A 23039-nucleotide genomic window follows, 5' to 3' on the forward strand; every position below is an offset into this window, starting at 1 on the left:
TTACTTGGACCTCAGAATCCGCCACTGTTGTTATGCCTCACTTCCAACACAAAAATATGTAAGCATGATGGTTTGATAATGATGCTTTAAGACATAATTTCTAGCAGCATTTTACTTAGAATAGTTACTATTTGGACTAACTAATAACATCATAAAATAGGGATGAAATTATGTCAAATTAAAATATAATGATTAAATCCCGAATTTAAACACAATAGAGACATCAAAACCAAAATTTACCTTAATTTTGATACTAGGCTTGTAGTTGACCTCTCGTGTGTTTTCTCTATAAATTCTTCGTTCCTTTCAAAGCTTAAAATCTCTTCTCTTTTATACTACGCACGTAAAAATACATTAGAAATTTTTTTCTTCCTTAAAAATCCATATTAAGAAACACCTGCAAAAAAACCCAGAAATGGGGAATTGTTTTACACACGAAAACTCATATTGGGCTGATGAAGATTGGGGTTCTTTGGTGTCAACCCATAGCTGGCATAGATATGATGGCGAGATTAACAATACGGAGGAGAAGGTGAAGTTGCTTGGTCATGGTGAAAAGATAGCTGGAAACACCAGTGAGTTGAAGCTAACCATTTCAAAGAAGGAGCTGGAGCAATTGTTACATATGATGGAGGTGCAAGGTTCGACCCTAGAACAAGCCTTGGCCAGGATGTTGGTCGATGGTGGCGGAGATGTCTATGAGGTGGAGCAGCGTCGGCCATGGAAGCCGGTGCTGCAAAGTATTCCAGAGGTGAACTAGTTCTATGAGTCTCACAGATGGTGCTGGATATTGATAAAATTACTGTGGAGACTATTCTAATAAGATTCGGATTACAAATTCATGGTAGTTGTTAATATGTGTATTGTGGTAAAGAATTAGGTGATTATATATTTGTTGATGATGTATATATATGATCAATATATTCTGATATATGAAAATGAAACATTTTCTGCTTGATTTTAGAGTTTCTTTTTTTTGTTCTTTATTGAGAGTAAGGCCACAAGATTATGTCACTGCCCATGGCTAGAGAGTCCCCGCTCTAGGTTTGGATTGTAGTTACTAAATGTGAAAGGCTCTTCATATGGGGGCCACCAATGGCCCAAATAGGCCCATTCATAACTTCGAGTTTTTACTAGAAATTGGATTTTTTTTAATAATTAAGCTATTTTTTTACGTCAATTTTACTGTTTATAAGGGTAATTTTTTTTGTGAAGTTCATAATTGTTGGTCCCAATAACATTCTTTCATTAAGTTCAAAGTATTTTATCATTACACCAAATACTTATCGATAGATTTTTTGAACGTATGTTGTTTCCAATGTTTGAACTTTCAATCTGAGTTCTTTGTAAAAAGACTTGAATTTTAATAGTGTTAATAGTTGAATTTGAATCTTGAAATATAAAATGTAGAATGATTGAATTTTTGAAAACAAAAATACATTGACTAAATTACAAATTTACAAATAGTACAAGAACTTATGACATATTTTAACCTCAATGTATTTTCTATATTCATTTTACTGTTTATGAATATCAATCCCTTTTAAGTTTGTGGTTGCTCTTCCTAATAACATTGTTTCTAAGGTTTGAACATGTATTCTTCCATTGGAAGTGAAATGTATCTTATCACGGTATCCAACATTGGTTGGCAAGTTCGTATCTCCACCAATCTATGTGGCACTTTTTATTAATCATACACGACTCTCCGTGAAGGCCAACGACAAAATCATAACACAGGGACAATATCTTCCATTGAAGAGTCTATCGACTCTCAAACAGACGACACTTCAAAGACTTTTCCTAAAAAAAAGTCTGACTTCTCCTCAACAAAACTCTTTTAATATAAACTTATTAAATTTAAATCTCAAATTTTACGATTTTATATCAGCGGAATTCAAATGGATTATATCTAAATTATCTAAATTTAAAATAAACTTCAAAATTTTAAAATTAAATTTGATTATAAATTAAAAGTTAATTATTTAATTAAAATATGTCTAAAATTCTTATATTTTTAAAAATTAAAAATTTAATCCTTATACTTGTATTTTAAGTAATTTAGTTTCTTTATTTTTTAGATTTCAAAATTCAACTCCAATTGTTAATAGAAAGATTTAAATTTTGAAATATGAAAAGTAGATAAACTAAATTTCAAGAAATACCAAGTATATGGACTAAAATCCTAATTTTTGAAAAGTACAAGGACTGTAAGCATATTTTAACCTAATTAATTCTATCTATAATTAGAAAAGGTCTCACACATGTGAAAGATGACTTGTGAACTAAGAGTGAGTTTGGATGGGCGGTGCGTTTAGCTGCAGTTAGTGTAAAAACAGCGGTGGCGGTGAGATTAGATACTGTAGTGATACTGTAGCGTGAGATAAAAAGTAAGTTAAACGCACCACACCGCAGTCAATCGCCCATCCAAACGAAGCCTAAGTGTAAAAAAAGAAAAAAAATAAACATTGATGGCTTTATATGTTTGATGCAGTGGGTGTGTGTTTATATCTGAGCATTTAATTCGATGGTAGGGTCTACTAAAGATGACAGCTATTTTCATTACTCTTCTTCAGTGCTTTCTTTTCTTATTATTTTCATCTCTCTTTTGAAGCACATTCATGGCTTCTCTGTGCTCTCTTCTCTCTCTTTCTCTCATGTCTTCCAACTTATCCCCTTCCTTAATCACATTCTCTCACTTTTAATCCCTTAACTCTTTAACATCTATTTTCTAGTTACAACTGTTTATCTTCATTAGAGGAAAGAAAGGGATGAATGCTGGCGTGTCTCTTAAGCACAATTTCAGCATGTTGCTGCTTAAGCTGTTTGTGGTTCTTGCCTGTGAGTGATTTTTAAACATCTTGTTTCTCATTTTTCATTTCTGGGTTTTGCTTATATTGGTATCATCTATTTGTTTTAACTGTTGGGTCATTATTCAAATTGCGGGAAATGTTAGCCTGGAATTCTTAATTTTATTTTTCTTGTAAATTTGAGCTTAAAGAAATAGATTATTCTTGAATTTGACTAAATAAGTCTGGTAAAGTTTTTACTTTATGTGTAGGAAGATTCTTAATTGAAAATAGTATTCAATTTTCAGTGATTTGGTGCATTAACTTATTGAACTTATACTTTCTTGCATTATTTGCGCTGATACATTTTAGGTTCTTTGTGTTTGCCAGCTTGAACTTTTCTTTATTATATTAGCTTTGTAATTTATGTTAAATACAATGTGATGGGTAGAAGTATCATGCAGACCCTGTATCAGGAGAAAGATTGCCTTTTATCCCTTTACTCTGGTTAAATTTAGTTGTTGTAGAGTAAACTGATCTTATTTTTTGTTAAAAGCTTATCTATTTCTACTGTTTAAAAGTTAATGTGGCTGACAAAATTACCCGACAGTTACAAGTGATTACAAGTGATGTGCCACTGCCATATGTACCTCATTCTAACCTACATGGATCAGTTTTTAGTAGTAAAATTGATGAATTTTTTAACAGAATGAGCAGTTAATTTACATGGACTAATTTGTGTACTTTTTTGAGTAGAGGTGGCAAAATGCAATTCGGCTCTTAGTACAAGGGTGTCCATGGTACTTTTACCCAATGTGATGATATTAGCTTTGGACCTCTATTATGTCCATTAGCTTGAAAAAATTATTAGAAAAGAAGTTAATGTAATTGGAATGTTTGATTCTTGTGAATAGTTGATATTAATTTTAGTTTGCTCGTGTTTTATTGTAGTTTTAGAAATCTGTCTGCTAACAAATACTTGAAATTTTAGTCTTTATAACTATTTATCACCAATAGGTCTTATAATTGTTTACTTATATATGTACCTTTTTAATCTGTTTAAGCTTTTCGAGTGACTGTGAGGTTCATAAAAATACCATGGAGAATTAGTTTAGGTATTTTCCGTGCTTAAAAATGTATAATCTTGATTTTGGAACATTTACAAAGAGTTTGATTTTGACAATGACTATCCTGCCTGGGACAGCGCCTGTTAGACCACGATAAATGTGGTTGAAACTTGATGTACGAGGAACAAACATAAGCTATGTTGGTTTGACTCTTCATTTCTCTTGTAATCCTTGTGTTCAATGCATGTCTTATCAATAACATTGTCATTTTGAACCATGCTAAGCAACACTTTAATGTTTAAGCACTAAATGAGTATAAGATTTTTGCAGTTTTATTATCGGTTGCCTTTGTGTAGCATAAGTGGAAAATTTTAAATTTCACATCTTACTTAATTGGTTATGTATGATATTTTCAATCTTTGTGATTCATCCCTTCATTTCAGGCTTCCATGAATGTTTATCCGATCCTCAAGTTCATCATAAAGGTTATATGTTAACCAGTAGAGAAACTAGTGATTTTGTACCTAAAATTACTCCAACGGCATCTCCTCAACCATTTCTTCCTCTACTTGCACCTTCTCCTCTATCAACCTTCACAAATAGCACTTCTCCTAAATTATCAGGTATGTTTTACATAACGGATAAATATCAAGTTTATACATGAACTTTGTTTCAATTTGAAAAATGAACTTTGATTTGGTGTAGTTATACGCATGAAACTTAAATTGTGGTTCATATGTATACATGAAACTTTGATTTTGATTCAATTGTACACATTTAAAGAAATGAATACATACATTTATTTTCATATTGGATTAGTATAATAGTCTGTATATGCAATATATCCAACATAAAATGATGCTAATTTGATAATAGTGTTAGTGATTTCTGAAAATTGAATCAGTCAATTTTATTTATAAAATCGCACAAAGTTAAAGTTCATGTATAGCATTGCACATTGGATCAAAGTTCATGTACAATTTTGATATTTATCCCTTTACATAATAGATTAAAAGCTTAATCTATTTGGATTTTAGTGTATAATTACATTTTTGTGTTGTGTTTGGTCTTCTGTAGGACTCTGTATGTTAAATTTCACTGCTGCTCAAAGCTTGATAAGCATTACGTCAATTGATTGTTGGGCTGCATTTGCTCCACTATTGGCAAATGTAATATGTTGTCCACAACTACATGCTACTCTTGTGATTCTTGTTGGTCAATTGAGTAAAGAAACTGGTGTGCTCGCTCTAAACAGAACCCTTGCCAAGCCTTGTTTATCAGATATTGAGCAAGTCTTGGCTGGCCAGGGTGCTGGTGACGGTCTCAATCAAATTTGTTCGATTCATTCATCAAACCTTACTGAAGCATCTTGTCCCGTAAAAGATGTTGATGAATTTGAGAACATGGTAAACTCTTCTGAGCTTCTTTCTTCATGTGAAAAGATTGATCCTGTTAAAGAATGTTGTGACCAAGTTTGTCAAGGTGCAATATCTGATGCTGCAACAAGACTTGCATTGAAAGCTTCTGATCCTCTAAGCATGGATGGACCTCATGTTTTACCTCAGCACACAACAAGGATAAATGATTGTAAAACCGTTGTGCTTCGATGGTTGGCAAGTAAACTTGACCCTTATCATGCAAAGGAAGTTCTTAGAGGATTAACCGATTGCAATGTTAACAAAGGTATCAATGCCCCCTCTATCTTATTGTCTTAGGTATTATCATTCTGATTACATCTTTGGCTTTGTTGTGGGGAGGTTGCTCTCTGGGCCGGTCTTGGACACTCAACGGTGGACGTATTGTGCCTGGGATGTCTATGGCTCTATGCTTGGCTAGTCTAGCTAAGTGGTAGTGTTCTTACCCACCAATGCCATATAAAGGCATGGGTTCGAACCCCACCAAGGCCAAATGATAAAACATTTCCTTGGTGGTGAAGTGCTCCCCAAGCTCTGTGAACCCGTTTGGGCTCTCCTCGGAGTCGGGGGACAAAACGTAGGGCTAAAACTGAGTATAGACACCCCGGGAACAATACCTCCACCGTTTAGGGTCTGAGACCGGCCCAGTCGACCTCCCTTCAACAGCCTTCATATTTAAACTATTTTCTTTGTTTTTGGTTTTCTTCGATTTCAGTTTGCCCTCTCGTTTTTCCCAACATGAAGCATGTGGCAAATAGCTGTGGTAACGGAATAAGTGACCAAACAGCTTGTTGTGATGCTATGAATAGCTATGTCTCTCACTTACAAAAGCAGACCCTAATCACCAACTTACAAGCTTTGGACTGTGCTACCTCGTTAGGGTTGAAGCTCCAAAAATACAATATCACCAAAGATGTTTATAGCCTATGTCACATAAGCCTCAAGGATTTCTCTCTTCAAGGTTGGTTTCCTTGCTTGATGCCACTGCGATGAGCAACCTGAATTGATCCTAACATAAAAATAATGAATTAGTCCTAACACTTTATTCTTTTTTCTCTGTCATGATCGGATTTGATACTAATTATCAACAACTTCTATGCATCAGTCGGAAGTCAAGGTGAGATTCTTCTCCACTCAAAAATGGCAACATAAATTTGCTTTTACATATTGGGAATTTGTTCCTATGTGCATCTGTATCTTATACTAATTCTGTAGTTGGTACTTGAATCATGTTGAAAGCATTCTTCTCCCATCTTTTTGTTGTTTACCCGTCATGGCTTAGGAAAGACGAGGTGGGAGTTGTTACAATTGAAAGAGTCATGCCTGTTTCGAAACTAGAAAATTCTTTAAGTACTTGTACCCTTCATTTGCGAGATTAGCATATTCAATTATCTATTTACATAATTAACATGTCTAACTTGTTTGTTTCTTTTCACTGTTTTTAGAATCTGGATGTCTCTTACCAAGCTTACCTTCTGATGCAACATTGGACAAATTTTCTGGGATCAGTTTCATTTGCGATCTAAATGATAATATTCCAGCTCAATGGCCGTCTCTGTCACTACTACCAGCTTCATCATGCAATAAGAGTATGTACTCTCATTAGTGGTTCACATTGATTTTAAATTACTTCAATGCTATTTCCCTCATCATTTCCTTATTTTCACTTGTATTCATGTCATACAGCTATCAGAATTCCTGCACTACCTGCCGCCACAAATGCTCAAAGTGGTAGGAAATCGCCCTGTTTACTCAAGCGATTGTAATCTCTTGGAAACCCTCGAAACTTTAATGAAAGTCTCACCCTCTCTTTTGCAGGTCTTAACACAGAATATATCGTAGTTTATCTCCTCGTTGCATATTCAATGGCCATAATGATGCTCTTATGGGTCTAGTTTGAGGCTAATTCAAGAATCCTGTCATTCATTGAAGCTGAAGATAACTAGAAGAAGGTTATACGCAATCATATAAGCATAACTCCTGGTTCAAAGATTTGTGTTAAAAGCTTGATTCAAGTTCATCTATATGATCATATTAATTCAATATTCTTGCAGGTTTTATATAATAATATTTTGTAAAGTAAATAACATGGGAGAAAGACAAATATATGTTGTATTGTATCTATACAAGTATCTTGAGTACAAAATGTAAATTTTGATTGGTAGATTGAAAGGTTTTACCTTAATTTTATTGAAAATTTGTTTCTATTTTGTATAATATATTGAGCTAAGGTTGCTTGTGATTGAATGAAACGTTTGATGCTATATAACAAAATTAAATTGATTTTTTTTTTAATAATCTCATTATAGGTTCTGGTTATATTTTTTTTTTATTAATTGAATTGATCGCAAATAAAATATTTAATTTATTTATATTTATGAATAAGCTTATTTATGAATCATTGATTTTCATTTTATTTATTATTTTGGTATAATGTCAAATTTTGCTGTTTTTATTTTTTATTTAGCTGTATTTGGTTCTCAATCAGTCAAATTTGATAATTTTTTTAAAAGAAAATTGAGAGGATCGATTTGATAATTTTTTTAAAAGAAAATTGAGAGGATCGAAATGATGTTTTTTTTAATGAGAATATTAATTAAAATATTTAAATTTTTATATACAATTGTACTCCATGTTAATTTAATTAAAAATAAATTTATGAACCTTTTATTTTTTTAATTTTAATTTTGATTTATTTTAATTTTTAATTTTTTATAAATTGTGAATTATTTGATGATGTGACATATAATACAAATGATATGTTAAGTTAATATGATGCGTACATAAATTACCATTTAAATTACCATGTCAACAACATTAAAAATTAATATTTGTCATCATTTCACTTAAAAAAAATGTTAAAAGCTAAATTTATCATTATGTCTTTTTTTTTACAACAATAATTTAAACTAAAGTTATTTCTGAAAAAAATATCATCGGACCAATAAATCATAATTTAGGTTATTTAAATTTTGCTTATTGACTTATAAGAATCTTATTACAGCATGTTCCAATCACTCTAAAGGAATAAGACGTGTTACCATTTTGTTACTTAAAAGTAAGGTTTTCAGAGTTAGATTAGTAGTTAAATTAATCAGTTTATCGATTTATCGGTTTAATAGATCCGATTAATTCGTATCGATTTTTGACTCAATCAGTTTAATATCCTCTAAATTGATCCGCAATCAATTCCTAATCCAATTAATTTAACCACCCAATTTAATCCAATTTAACCTTGGTAATAAGCAATCAACGTTTTCACAGGCGGGTGGAGATTCGCTGGACAAATTGTTGCCTTTTTACAGTTTTGACTTTCTTTTAAGAGCTATCCTTTTTTTTAATTTAAAAATTAACAGTTTTTAAATATTTAAATAATTAATAATTTTATTATATGATAAATTAATTAAAAATACATTTTTATTATACTTAATATGATTAATTAAATTAAGTAATCACATAAATAATAAATAATATAATAATTTTATATAAATATAAGTTTAATTATATATTATATAAATTTTAATATAAATATTAATATGATAAAATGATTTTAATGTAAATTTTTTGTTCTAATATCATCACCACTGCTATGATCCAATCCAAACATATTTTGTCAGTAATTTTAATCTCTTTGCGATGGTAATTAATTTTATTACCATCATTATTTCTAATCTCACTGCTCATTTAAATGGAATCTAAAAGTGATACTTATATATCACTCGCAAAATCAGTACTTAATCGACTCAACCAACCCATGTTAACATCATATAAAAATAGGTAAAGTACACCCAAGGTCACTAAACAATTAGTAAGTTTACGTTTTGGTCACTCAACTTTAAAAAGTTACAAAATAATCACTGAACTATTCAAAAATTTTCATTTTCAAAACATAAGTACCACATTGGACAATTTATGAAAGTATAAGTACCGTAAGAAAACACATATTGATAATTCAAGTACCACATTAAATATTTTGTGAAAATATATATACCAAATGTGATATTATCCTTAAAATATCTTTTGGATTCGATTCTGTTTGAATCAAAATTTAATTGAGACCCAATTTAGATACTTTATAAAAAAGGGGAAAAAAGAATAGGTGCTACAATAATGGCTATAAAAGGCATAATGATTTATTTGGCCCTCTAACTTTATAAAAAAGTCATTTTAGCTCTATATTTAATTTTTGTCTCTTTTAGCTATTGAACTATTGCATTGTTTGTCAAATCACTCCAAAATGAATGGAAAAATTAACATTTGTTAACTTTACTAGCGTGACATCCATGTGTATGTCACATTAGCAATTAATTAATTTTTAAAATTTAAAATATTAAAAAATAATATATTTTATTTTTTAAATAATTTAAAAAATTAATTAATCGTTGATATGATATTCACATTAGCAAAGGTAATAGGCGTTAACTAGTCCATCTGTTTTAGGATGATTTGATAAATATTACAAGTTTAAGGACTAAAAGAGACGAAAAATTAAATAGAAAGCTAAATAAATTTTTACAAAGTTGAAGGGCTAAAAAATTATTATACTAAATTTAATTGAGACCCAATTTAGATACTTCATAAAAAAGGGAAAAGAAAGAAAGAATAGGTGCTAAAATAATGTGTATGCCCCTTACAAGTTACAAGGTAAAAGGCACAAAGAATCACTTTATGTAATTACAAAATGATCCCTGACAGAATATAAAGGCTGCCATTTTCCCTTAAAAGCCTGGCTAGCTTAATTAGTATCAACTATCTGAAACCATACCTACTGAAAAAAATAGAACACACCATGGATTCTCAACAGGAGCAGCTGCACCAGCCATTACAACTCCATGCATGGCCACCGGCCGCCGCCGCAGACACCCGAGCTGTCTTCTTCAGAATCCAGTGATGCTGGCAGTGTCTATGATGTGGACTCTAAGCTTGAAAAAGTCTTGTTAGACAACGAGCTCCCATATTTCAAGCGTCTCCGACTGGCTTTATGGATCGAATTCCGGCTGCTCTTCCACCTTGCCGGACCGGCGGTTTTCGTTTACTTGATCAACAATTTCATGTCTTTATCCACTCGTATCTATTGTGGTCACTTAGGCAACCTTGAGCTTGCAGCTGCTTCTCTTGGTAACAATGGCATACAGCTCCTCGCTTATGGCCTCATGGTATATTATATATAACCATATATATTGCACATACATGTACTAGGAATTAGATTACATTTTATTCCTTTATTAAAAAAATATCAAATTAGTTCGTGGACGTTAATTCATGTACGTTAGATTAAAGAATAAATTAATCTTTTTCGTTAAAAATTTCATCTAATTTTGTTGTTAAAAGCTGGTGTGATTGACAAAATAACAAGAAAGTTAGATTTTTACTTATATTCTTCTCCTGTTTATTTTACTAGGGTTTTTATAATTTTATTCAACTTTTTGCAGCTAGGTATGGGGAGTGCTGTAGAGACACTATGTGGACAAGCATACGGTGCTCACAGGTAGTCCATGTTAGGGGTTTATCTTCAAAGATCAACCATTGTACTTACCTTAACAGGGATCCCATTAGTGTTAGTCTATGTGTTTTCAAAGCCAATCATGATCTTACTAGGCGAATCCACGGCGGTGGCATCGGGGACAGCGGTTTTCGTTTACGGTTTAATCCCACAAATCTTTGCTTATGCCTTCAACTTTCCCATACAAAAATTCCTTCAATCTCAAAGCATAGTAAACCCAAGTGCTTATATCTCAGCTACTACACTCGTGGTGCACCTTGTTTTGAGTTGGTTAGCTGTGTATAAGCTCGGTTTGGGGTTAATAGGTGCATCAATGGTGTTAAGCTTATCGTGGTGGATCATTGTGGTGGCTCAAATAGTGTATATATTGAGAAGTGAAAAGTGTAAGCTAACATGGGATGGTTTGAGCTTACAAGCCTTTCATGGGTTATGGGATTTTTTCAAATTTTCAGTTGGTTCAGCTGTAATGTTGTGTTTGGAGATTTGGTACTTGCAGATATTGGTTTTGGTTGCTGGTTTGTTGGAGAACCCTGAGGTTACATTGGATTCTCTTTCTGTATGGTAAGTAAGTTTATTTTTCCCATATAATTCCTCCCCAAAAGTAATATCGGGAAATTATATTAGGTCTGATATTATATTTTGTTTCCTTTGCTTGGAAAATAAGTAAATTAATTTTTGTATGTTAGATCAAAAATAACATACAAAAATAAATTGGTACTTTCCATTAAAAAAATTCATCCAGTTCTACTAGTAAAAACTGACATTGCTAATAGAAAAATCAAATAGTTACATATGACGTGCCACGTGTACATCATGTTAACATATAGAAACTAATTTTTAACAATAAAAATGGACGAAATTTTAAATAAAAGAGCCAGTTTGCTTTTTGATCATATAAAGATTATTTTGCCTATTGTTTGAGTAGTGGAGACAAAATACAATCCTACTTCTAATATACGAGCCTACATTGTACTTTTACCAATTTGTACTACTACTCATAATCTCACTAAAATCCTTGAATCAAAATTTACCTAATCTTTTTAGGGAGAAGTTTCTACTTTCGTTTTTATGCTTTTCGCTTAATAATATATCTCATACATTATATAGATTATAATATTTGGTATCAGAGTCAGCTTTGGATAGTTGATACTAGCAATATGTCATTTATTATGGTAGACTCTTGTTCAAATAAAAAAATATCATGGCTCTAGATAAGAGTCATAAATCTCAACTCGGTTACTGACAAAAAAAATCTCATTAGTTATATACTAGAGTTGTTTTGAGATATAGTTAGAGATGACAAAAAAAAAGCCCCCAAACCCGACTCAATTCGATAGGGCCAATTTTAAAAAATTGACTTTTGAGATGGGTCTAATTTTTCAATAGATTAGAAAAACTTACCTAGAGATATTACCAAAATACCCCTTATATGTAATATTAGTTTAAATATATATAATAATGAAATTTATATTAAGATTTGTTCTAACATAAATATACTTTATGGTATGTCTCATATTTAGACTTAAATTTTTTTTCTTGAAAAAGTTTTGGAATAATGGTATGTCTCGTATTTCAATATTGGTCCATGCAATTCATGCAAATTTTAGATTAATTTATTATTATTACTACTACTATGTGGTCTTAATTAATTAATTAATTAATATTAGGGTTAGAAGCATAAAGTAGATGAAATGTAGTGTATCAAGGTCTCAAGGGAAAAAGGTGAAATATTAAAGGGAATAAATGCTTGCAAAGTGCATATATATGGTTCCAATGAAAGTGGAGTTGGGGGTCATTCGTGAAACACGCCATAATCCTTTTTGCTTAGTTATTCTTTCTAATTTTAGCTTTTGCTTTTCCTTTTTTTTAATGCTTCCTCTAATTAAATCTAATTTAATTTATTTATAAAAAAGTTAGTCATTTAAATCATTTTAATTTTAAGGGTAAACTATTAAAATAGTCATTTATGTTTGAAATATTATATTTTAGTCACTTACGTTAATGTGTTATAATATTTTAGTCATTGAGCCGTTAATTACCGTTAATGGTGTAACGGTAAGTTGACGTAGCACGTTAAATCATCATTTTAAACAAAAATTTTAGGTTAAATTATACAATTGGTCCTCATATTTTTTTTTTGTTTTGAATAACAAATTTCTTTTATGTTCTTTTAACTTTCCTTTTCCTTTTTCTTTTTTCATTCTCTTTTGCTTCTCCCTCTATTTTTCTCTTTTCTTTATCTCTTTTTAATGTAAAAGAAAAAATCAAATTGCTCAAAACAAAAAAAAATTAGGGACCAATTGTATAATTTAACCTAAAATTTTTATTTGAAATGATGATTTAACGTACCACATCAGCTTAGCGTTACACCGTTAATGACAATTAACACTCAGTGACTAAAATTTAACCTGAGAGAAACAAAAGTGACTATTTTAACAGTTTACCCTAATTTTAACTTAAACTTAAAATTGATTGTAACGAATAAATGATTTAATTCTTTAAATAATTCACATTCGAATTTATCCTAATACTCAGAGTTTCAAACATAGAATAATTATAAACCAAAAATAACTCAAAAATTTTAAATAAAAATTAATATGATCCAAATTTATCCGATGCAAAACTAGCCTATTCCACCATAACATCCTGATTAAATTCTACTTATTTTCTCGAAAGATGCCCCCTTTTTTTGTACTTCCTAGCAAATATATATTACCATGAATTTATTGATGTTGGTTGAAATGGTGCAGCATGGGTATATCCAGCTTGTTGATGATGATTTCGATTGGGTTCAATGCAGCTGCAAGGTTTGTCACTTTCACTAGTTTTACTCCGGTTAAATTGCAGTTTTGGTCGTTCCACTATATTAAAATTCAGAATTCAACCTTTATAATATCATTAGAAATCAAAATAATTAAGATTATTATCCATTCGAGTTAAAATGCTAATTTGAATTTTTATGTTTTTCCCTAAATCAGTGTTAGGGTGAGCAATGAGCTTGGAGCTGGGAATCCCAAATCGGCAGCATTTACAGTTAAAATTGTCACTTTGGTTTCGTTAACCATTGCTGTAGCGGAAGCTGTCGTTGTTTTAGCTTTACGCCATGTAATAAGCTATGTATTTACGGAAGGTGAGACTGTGGCTGAGGCAGTGTCGGAACTATGCCCATTCTTGGCCGTCACTCTTATTCTTAATGGGGTTCAACCTGTCTTGTCTGGTAAGCAACTTTTTTTTGGGTTATGTAGCGCTGTTAATTACTCTAATTGGCTTAAGTAGCGCTGTTATTTGTTGCAATTAAAGTAATGATATGAATTTTTTTAAAACCAAATTATGTTTATGATTTGATTGAATTGCATTTACAGGGGTGGCTGTTGGGTGTGGATGGCAAACATTTGTAGCGTATGTAAATTTGGGATGCTACTACGTTGTAGGGATCCCACTGGGCTGTCTTTTAGGTTAAATACCCCCTTGGGGCAAAGGTAAAAATCGCGTTAACATCTAAATTGGCCCCTAAATTTTACCCTTTCTCTTATGTTGGTACATCTTTTCAGAAATAGTACATAAACTATCGATATTGTCCTATTTTGCCTCAAAGGCGTCTCGCACCCAAGAAGAACATGCCACGTTCTTATTGGTTGAAATTGGCTGGGACAAAATTGATAGCTTAATTACCACTTCTGACCAATATCGAGAAAAAGTTAAAGTTTAGGGGACCATTTTATTAATTGTAAAAAGATTAACCAGAAAACTAATATTAATTTGTGGATTAAATCACTTTTTATGACTTGAACTTAACAAATATTCCCACATTGGAGACTGAACTGTTTTTTGTCCAAGTTCATCTTTGAACTTGACAATTGTTCCCACATGATGGCTTGAACTTCTATTTGTCTAAGTTAATCCTTGTACTTGATAATTGTTCTCACATTGGGGCCTAAACTTTTTTTTTATCCATGTTAATCTCTCATATTTTCTTTAAAACCCTAAAATTCAAACCCCAATATGGGAACAATTCTCAAGTTCAATGACTAACTTAGACAAAAAAAAAGTTCAAGCCCCATTGTGAAAACAATTGCCTAGTTCAAGCGCTATTATGGGAACAATTACCTAGTTTAAGGACTACCTTGGACAAAAAAAAAATTCAAACCCCAATATAGAAATTGTTACCAAGTTCAAACCCCAAATAGTGATTTAACCCATAATTTGTGAAAAGAACTTGCCCTAAACCTAAGGTATTTGACTCCTCGAACAGGGAATATGGTCTGGGATGATTGGAGGAACATTAATGCAAACCCTCATTCTATTGTGGGTGACATTTAGAACAGATTGGAACAAAGAGGCAAGTAGTCCTTTTCAAACCTTTGTTCAATTTTTGCAGCCAAATTATAATTATTTATCACCCATCTATATTCAAATTTGAGATTTAGTCATTATAATTTAATTAGTTAATCGAAATAAATAACCTCTAACTATTCCGGTTAAAATGTAAATGTCAATTTTTCTTACAAACATTCTTTCCGACAAAAACAACAAAAACTTATAGACGTCAGTTAGCATGGCAAGTTGAAATGACAGTTTTCAAGGAGAAAAAATCAACATCAGTATTTTAACCGAAATACTGAACTTCATTAACTATTTAGACCAACTAAATCTCAAATTTAAGCATAGAAGAGGAACCAAAATCATAATTTGACATAATTTTTGTAACCTAGAGGGCATTCAACGAAGTTTTCATCTATATTAAGTTATTAATTAACACCCTATATGGGGCATTAATTCTCAAAGCGGAAAAGATGGAAGCATTGATGAGCTTACTGAAATTTTCAGGTGGAGACAGCAAAGAAGCGGTTAGACAAATGGGAAGACAAGAGGGAGACTCTTCTCAAGAACTAATTATTGAAGGGATTATTAAGCTTTTGCCTGCATATGCATCAAAAAAATGAAGAAATTAAGGAATCGATTGACCCACCACAATAAGCTAAAATGCTAATGCAATTGCATTTTGCTCATACTACTATCAAATGGTTTGCTTACTGGTAAGATGTTCAAAGGGCTATATAAGCCTTGAATATGGTTGTCGCTTGAACTCACAGGTGAGAGTGTAGAACCCTAGAGTTTGATTGATTACATAAAACATAAAATAAGCTTCCCAATGTGCTCTAATTGTGCTTATTGCTCAAGAAAACAATATACAAAGTAATGCTAATCCAAGTTGAAGCTCATACTACTAAGTTAAAATTGTGTCTGAGAGAAAGCGGAGAGACATTAAGATTTCTGTTCACTATAGTAGTTAGCTCCTTTAAATGACGAAAACAACCGAAAGGTTTAGAACTAAAAGGGGATAATGTGAAATGTAAGGTACGGCTAATAACGAAAATCATAAGTGTTAATCAAACAAACATCAAGTATTAAAACGAAAAAAAAAAAAAAAAAGGAAACAATCTGTGCTCACCTTGAGCAATGATGTCTAAAAGCCGAAACAATTTTGTATCAGTCAGTATAAATCTTCATATTTCGAATGACAGTTGATTTGGTTGATTTTGAGTTTGTTGGTATTTGGTGTGATAAATTATATGCGTATCAGCATCGATCTTACTGCATGCCATCTGATTTTTCTCCTTGATCTGTTACATTCATATCATCCCGAGAAGCATTGGATCTTATCATATATTTGCATGTCCTGAACATAAATGACTCAAAATCATCAGATATTTAAAAAGATGCTACAAGAAAAAGAAAAATATTAGTAGCATTAGACTATTACGCTTCAAGAGCCTCCATTTTTCTCTTGATCTCACATGACCAAATCATCGGATCAACATCTTTGGGCAAGGAGTCTTGTTGTTGGGATTTCTCTTGTAACCACCTCTCTGCTTTATTACACTCATCAGTAACCTGCAAAGGGAGAAGACACAAGTGTTTAACCAATGAACTAGCAATATCAATGAATTGAGCCAATTGAACATCAACAATCATATACCGCATCTTTCTTAATGGATGAAAGTGATGCTGCAGCCTTCCGATAATCTTCAATACACTTTAGCAGATCCTTTGCTGCTTGTACCCGAGCTTCTTCATCTTTATAACGATTTTCGATAGGGTCAACAAGCTTTAAAATTCAAATCAATTAGTTGGTTTTATTACAGAGCTGAACTGGGGTAAATAGATGCCAAGTTATAGCTACCTTTTTTAAATCCTCAAGCTTCTCTACATAAACATTTTCAGTTTCATCCATCCCGTCCTCATAAAGCCAATCTTCTGTCTGCTGAAGTTTTCTAGATATCTCTTCCCTATCTGACTCATTTGCAAAGCTTCGATATGCATTTAAAATCTATGCACACAATTGTGTTACTCTAATATGTAGCAGAACTTTAAGAAACGGAAAATGAACATAATCTACTACACCTCAGAATATGTCAGAAATTAAGATTATTTTATAAGAATATGCAGATTAAGTTTAGATGGCAATCACCAAAAGGCTCTTGCTAGGCCTATTAGATGACATGAATATATCATATTCTGCAATTACTATTCATGATAAATCATCCAATCATATGATGTAGCAATTTCCAATACATTGAAAATCATCAAATTAACTACCCAATACTGCATTTAATATAAAAGTATTACCATCTATAGTAACTTAACTAATCTTAAAAGGCAGGAGGGTGCATCCATCTTTTAACAAAAAGCAAACTTATTCTTAAGACTGACTTAAAAGTTAAAAGCACAAGCTGCGTTTATACTTCTAGACACTGGGTTTGAATTACAGAAAAATTGAATTTCCCTCTTATAAAATCATTATGTGAAAGGAACCATGTGAAATTCTTTAGTTGTAAGTGGAAAATAAAGCTATTATCATTTTAAGCCAAAGCAATACCTTATCACGCATCTCATAAACGTAAGACTCAAGGGCATTTTTCTTATCTTTGGTTTGCTCCATCTTCAAGTCCTGTTGCATCAACCAACGTTCTTTCTCTTCAGCTTTAGCAATCTCGTCCCTTTTCATTCCATCACAGACACTCTCACTAATAGGGATTTCCAACCTTTTTACAGCTTTTCCTCTTCTTGCTACACCAGCCTGCACAAGAATACTGAATTTAACATCAACGCTCTTCAATTGGTATATTTGAATTTTCGTCCAAATATCCTCAATGACATTGTCAAGAATCAAGACACAATAGATATAGGCATTGGCAGAACATCTTACTGAGGCACTCCACAAGAGGATAACTGCAAACAAATTAGCCTAAGGTTTCCTAACCATTTGTTATTTATTTCAATTCTGAATTGAGAGCAAACAGTAAAAGCAAGGATTTCACTGCTCTCCTCGTTCTTCTCATTTATATCTATTTTTCCTGAAATGTGATAACAACAACTAAAATGCAGATGGATGAAGAAGTCAAAGTGGGCAGTACTTCAACTGAAACTTACACCAGGACAAGATGGAGGTTCTGATTGTGAATTATCACTGACTTGAGCAATATTTTCTACAGAAGATATCCGATCAGATTTGTCCTCTACCTGTTCTGAAGTCAAATGAGGATCATTGGTTGTCACAGAGTTATCCAATTGATCCTCTATTAGCTGATGCAATAAAATTTGGAGTTCACCACAGTTAATTTACTTGGGAAATGACTAAAGGCCAATATGATACAACATTAATAGAAAAAAAATTCATATTTACCACAGCTGAATCCAATTTGACAATTCCATGAAGATTTAGCTGAAGTCTGACCTTCACTTTAGCCATATTTGTGTGGCATTGGATAGGTCCAATCTACAGAAACGTTAAATCATAATTCCAAGAGTGTTTTAACAATGAAAAAAAAAACTAAACATTCGTAACACTAAATCAAAAGTTAAAATAGAAAAACCGTTAACAAAAAAATTACAAATCGCGACATGTCTACAAGAAGAAGCATGCAAATATAGTTATCATACCGTGAAAGTATTAATTTGAGGAGATAATTTGGAAGGTAACTCATTTGAATTGACATAGAATGCTTCCATATTGAACATATTAGTTCTATGCAAAGTAAGAATCTTAACACTTGGAAATGGGTGCCCTTTTGGGAAAAGCACACCATTCGAAAGAGTGCAAACTGGACCTTTGTCAGATGAGAATCCAATAGATAAAGGAAGAGAATCTTGGACCTACAAGAGAAAACATATGACAAATGTTATAGCTTTGTATAGGAAATAACCCAATTAAGCACCAGCATGCATACAGATGCAAGTATCTAAATGGAACTCCTCCTTTTTGTTCATTGGTACCCGCAAAACACTGGACAAGGAAAAACCTCAGTGATACCTGAACTTACTATTCCTTTTCTTTCTAATACTGGGGCTAAGAGGTTAGAGATGACCTCCTATAGATATTCAATTAGTAAAGTAGCTCATCTTTCAAAAAACATAATAGTGAAGTTACCCCTAGAAAGCTCCAACCTCCTGGACAGGCTTGAAGAACCAATAGTAATCATTCCTATAACAGTACAGCCAGACGAAATCCAGCACAATGGAAAATAGTACAAAGCAAACAGAAATTGAGGTTTGCATAAACATTAATAGAAATAAACAGTATTCATCTACATAACACATTTCATTCTCACACATCAAAGAATTTCACCCAAAAGATGAAAAAGGAAGAAATTTAAGCATCAAGATATAATTGTATCACTCAGATGAGTGAGAGAGTGTGCTTAAATAAGAAAAATGTGACAGAACTTGGGAAAGGATTTTTCTTTCCCAGATCAAGAGAAAACCAGTTTATTTTATAATACAAAATAAATGGATTTGATTCAGAAGTAAAAGCTCAATCTAACAGTGTGTCAAAAGCAACAATGTGTGGAAACACAAACCTCATACTCTCTGACACGGAATATTGGACTAAGCATTGCACACTGAAGAGCACAACCACGAGCCACACACTCACTAGCATTTATTGTCCGGCTGGGCTCCCGGTTAAATATAGAAGCTAAAATCCGTGTAATAGCCGGAATTCGAGACCCTGATCCAACAAGCTCAACTGAATTGATTTTATCCAGAGTCAAACCAGAATCAGCCAAAACCTTGCGACAAGGAACAGTAATCCTTTCCAACAAATCAGAAGACAACTTCTCAAACTCCTCCCTCTTGATTAAACCCCTAACATCTTTCTCATCCATCAAGCACTCTATATTAAGTGGTGCTTCCGCATTAGCACTCAAGACCTTCTTCAGCTTCTCACATGATGCCCTCAACCTAACAGATGCCTTTATATTTGTAAAAACATCAATGTTATACCGCTCCTTAAATTGGGATGCAAAGTGATTGAACAGAACTTCATCAAAATCTCTTCCTCCCAAGCTACAATCAAAAGCATGAGAAATGATTTTCATTTGTCCAGTCTCAAATAATGCTATACAGATCTGTGTGTCACAGTGACCAATATCCACAAAGACAGTATAAACTGGACTAGAGTTAGAGATATCAGTCTTGTAAATTCCGTATCCAAGGGCAGTGGCAGTACAATCATGCAACAATCTCAACGGTTTCAACCCAGCAATCGTCGCTGCATCCAAATAAGCACGCCTCTGTAAATCAGTGAAGTAGGATGGAATTCCAATTACACATTCCGAAACAGGCATTTCCAAATTCTTCTCAGCTATCTGCTTTAAATGTGAAAGCAACATCCCCAAAATCTGTATAGGTGTAAATTCATGAACCTCTCCCATAAACTGTAACCGGATCAAAATTCCGCCATCAGGGCTTTCAAATGTTTCAAAAGGGAACAACTTAAGTTCTTTCTCCAAACCAGGTTCATTAAACTTCCTACCAATCAATCTCTTAACCTGCAAAATAGTGGACCTAGGATTCATTGTTGCAGAAGCAGCTCCAGCTGAGCCAATGAACCTTTGTTTCTCACCAAACGAAACAGCAGCAGGTGTCTCACGCTTCGATTCTTCATTCAACAACACATCAATACTACGTTGCTTAGCAACTGCAATAATGCAGTTCTCGTTCCCGATATCTAATCCTACCACACTCATTCTTTCCTACTAAATTCAAACAATAAGACAAATTTTTCCAACAATTATACCCGCATTTATCAAAATTTTCAAAATTTCTTATCCCTAAACAACTACGTCAACTTTCTCTAGCTCAAAAAGTAACCAAAAAAGCTTCAAGTCTCCATAACCAAATCAAAACACCTAAAAATAATTAAAATTAAGTCAATCAACCTAATATTTGAATCAACTCTTATCATAGCTAAATGCACTTAACTTTTAAAAAATGAAACTAAAATAACGATTTTTGTTAGTAAAGTATAAACGTGAGCTTAAATGAGGTTAAGCTTCTATACTTAAATAAATTCAAAGCTCCATTATTATTTTTTCTTTCTTTCTTCCTGCATTTGTGTTGAGAATCAAACGGATAATAGAAGAAATCGAGAGATACCTGCTGAAAATTGAAACGTAAGGAAGCAAAAGAATATTGGGGGGACTGTTTGGCCTTTAGGGATCGAAAGTTTGCGATGATCGATCTCTTTTCTCTGTTTTATGAACAAAGTAAATGAAATTTTAAGAACATATTTACAAGTAAAAGCTTTTCCGATTGAACGGGAAAATGTTTGGCTGTTTGAATTGAGAAAACGTGTGTTTTTTTCTTTTTCTCCCAATGTGGTTGTAAATAAGGGCGTGACGAACAGTACTAATAAGAAAGTAAGCATTCACCCAAACTCTTAGATTTGTAAAAATTTAATATCTTAAATTTGTTTTATTTAAGTATAGATTAATTAAAACTTTTTTCTTTTGGGGAAACTTAAAAAAAAAATAAAAAATCTCGGCTTTGAGTTAGGTATCACCCCACATTTTTCTCCGGACCATTAATTCTCTATTTCTTTCTTCTCATTTACTACATGTATTTTTTTCTCCTTAGTTTGTAGATTTATTTTGCGGGTATCGTTGTTATTTTCACAAATTGTAATGTAGATATGACAATGCCTATTATCGTTGAAACACCACCGATCACTAATAATTTTTTTAAACTAGGTTGCTCTTCGTTGGCATCTCCATTTGTCATATTGTTTTGTTTTTCCATTATTTAATAAGTTCGCACATTTAAAAAATTTTACCTACTCTTGTAGTATGTTTTCTAATCTTTCTTTTGTAAATGATTTTAGGGTTAGTTTTTATCATCGTTCTCTCTAGTTTGGTGGATGATTTATACCCACCGCTTTAGATCATTGAAGCTAATTTTCTTATTCTATTAAGTGCTTGCAATCATTTCATATAAGTTGTGCTTGAGTTATGACCCCCGAATTATATAGTCTCGTTCATTTAACCAATTAATAAAATTTTCTTTTAACTTTTTTAATTCAAAATCATAATTAAAATAATCTAAATTTGAAATAATTATGATTCAACATCTTACCCACAAAACTTTAAATTCTAAATTTGAATAATTTGAACTCAAAATAATTTAAATCCAAAACCATTCTAATAGAAAATTAACTTTAAATTTTAAACTCGAATTGACTTGATTCATATGGTTCTTATATTATTAAAAAAGAATCAAATGAGAGGCTAATTTGATCCCATTCTCATAATAAAGAGAACTCTCAAGTATATTCATCAATTTTCTAACCCTAAAGTTAAAAATTATTAGGTCTACTTTAGTACACAAACTAAGCAACTATACATAACCCGTCGTAACCTTTAGTTAAGAGTATAAAATATGCTTAAACATATTCAAATTCACAAGCTCCTACATTAATAATATTTTTGATACTAATTGAACTAAGACTCAATTCACGTTTTAATATTCAACTTAAATATTATAAAATTTTAATAAAATGACACTTAAAAATTATGTGTCGAAGTAAATGTAGTAAGACGACACAATCTCGATCATATTAACTTAAAACAAATTTCATTTAATTTGTTGATTGAAAACATTTTTTTTTCTTTTCTTTCTTATTTATAATTAAAAAGTCCATATCATCAACCAGAGAGTAGACCAAGCCGTGAATCCATGCTCACCTTCGGCTCAAAAACAAAGCCTTCAGAATTTTGGGCAATAGCCTATTGCCAATAACCTAGAATTAGCCCAACCATCTTGAAATTTATATCAGAATTTTGGGCTTACTGTTGCCCACTAATTTATATACATTTCAAATTTATGGAAAAAATATGTTAAAATTAAAAATTAAAAATTTTATTTACGTATTTAAAATATATAAATTAATTTAAAAGTAATATATAATAAATAATAAAATATATAGTTT

The 23039-nt window shown here is 32.0% G+C and overlaps 3 protein-coding genes and 1 pseudogene across 6 annotated transcripts; 3 read left to right on the forward strand and 1 right to left on the reverse strand.

Moving 5' to 3' along the window:
• The first annotated feature begins 415 nt into the window (after nt 1-415).
• Nucleotides 416-760, forward strand: LOC107925047 (uncharacterized). The gene has a single exon (XM_016855614.1). The coding sequence runs from the start codon at nt 416-418 to the stop codon at nt 758-760; it is 345 nt and encodes a 114-aa protein (XP_016711103.1).
• Nucleotides 761-2520: 1760 nt separating this feature from the next.
• Nucleotides 2521-7485, forward strand: LOC107925265 (uncharacterized GPI-anchored protein At1g61900). The gene is made up of 8 exons (XM_016855912.2): nt 2521-2838; nt 4297-4476; nt 4931-5536; nt 5984-6229; nt 6374-6385; nt 6714-6857; nt 6955-6999; nt 7087-7485. Exons 1-8 carry the CDS (start codon nt 2769-2771, stop codon nt 7161-7163), a joined length of 1380 nt encoding a protein of 459 aa, XP_016711401.1. The 5' UTR covers nt 2521-2768; the 3' UTR covers nt 7164-7485.
• Nucleotides 7486-10038: 2553 nt separating this feature from the next.
• Nucleotides 10039-15724, forward strand: LOC107925216 (protein DETOXIFICATION 40-like; annotated as a pseudogene).
• Nucleotides 15479-21484, reverse strand: LOC107925215 (heat shock 70 kDa protein 16). Of its 4 annotated transcripts, none has more exons than XR_005903653.1 (11): nt 21212-21465; nt 19633-20964; nt 18716-18928; nt 18459-18551; nt 18206-18358; nt 17652-17852; nt 16956-17102; nt 16752-16880; nt 16536-16666; nt 16224-16451; nt 15479-15691 (listed from the first exon to the last, which is right to left on the reverse strand). XR_005903653.1 is itself a non-coding variant. In XM_016855852.2 (10 exons), the coding sequence occupies exons 2-10, from the start codon at nt 20800-20802 to the stop codon at nt 16364-16366; spliced, it is 2235 nt and encodes a 744-aa protein (XP_016711341.2). In that variant the 5' UTR covers nt 20803-20964; nt 21212-21484; the 3' UTR covers nt 15975-16363. The 4 variants fall into 4 exon arrangements, 2 of the variants coding, with proteins under 2 accessions (XP_016711341.2, XP_016711340.2); XR_005903654.1 differs by lacking the exon at nt 15479-15691 and adding an exon at nt 15814-15880; XM_016855852.2 differs by lacking the exon at nt 15479-15691 and having other exon boundaries at nt 15975-16451; nt 18296-18358; nt 21212-21484.
• Between the last annotated feature and the right edge of the window lie 1555 nt (nt 21485-23039).

The sequence above is a fragment of the Gossypium hirsutum genome, chromosome A10 (assembly GCF_007990345.1).
Source record: "Gossypium hirsutum isolate 1008001.06 chromosome A10, Gossypium_hirsutum_v2.1, whole genome shotgun sequence".
NCBI lineage: Eukaryota > Viridiplantae > Streptophyta > Magnoliopsida > Malvales > Malvaceae > Gossypium > Gossypium hirsutum.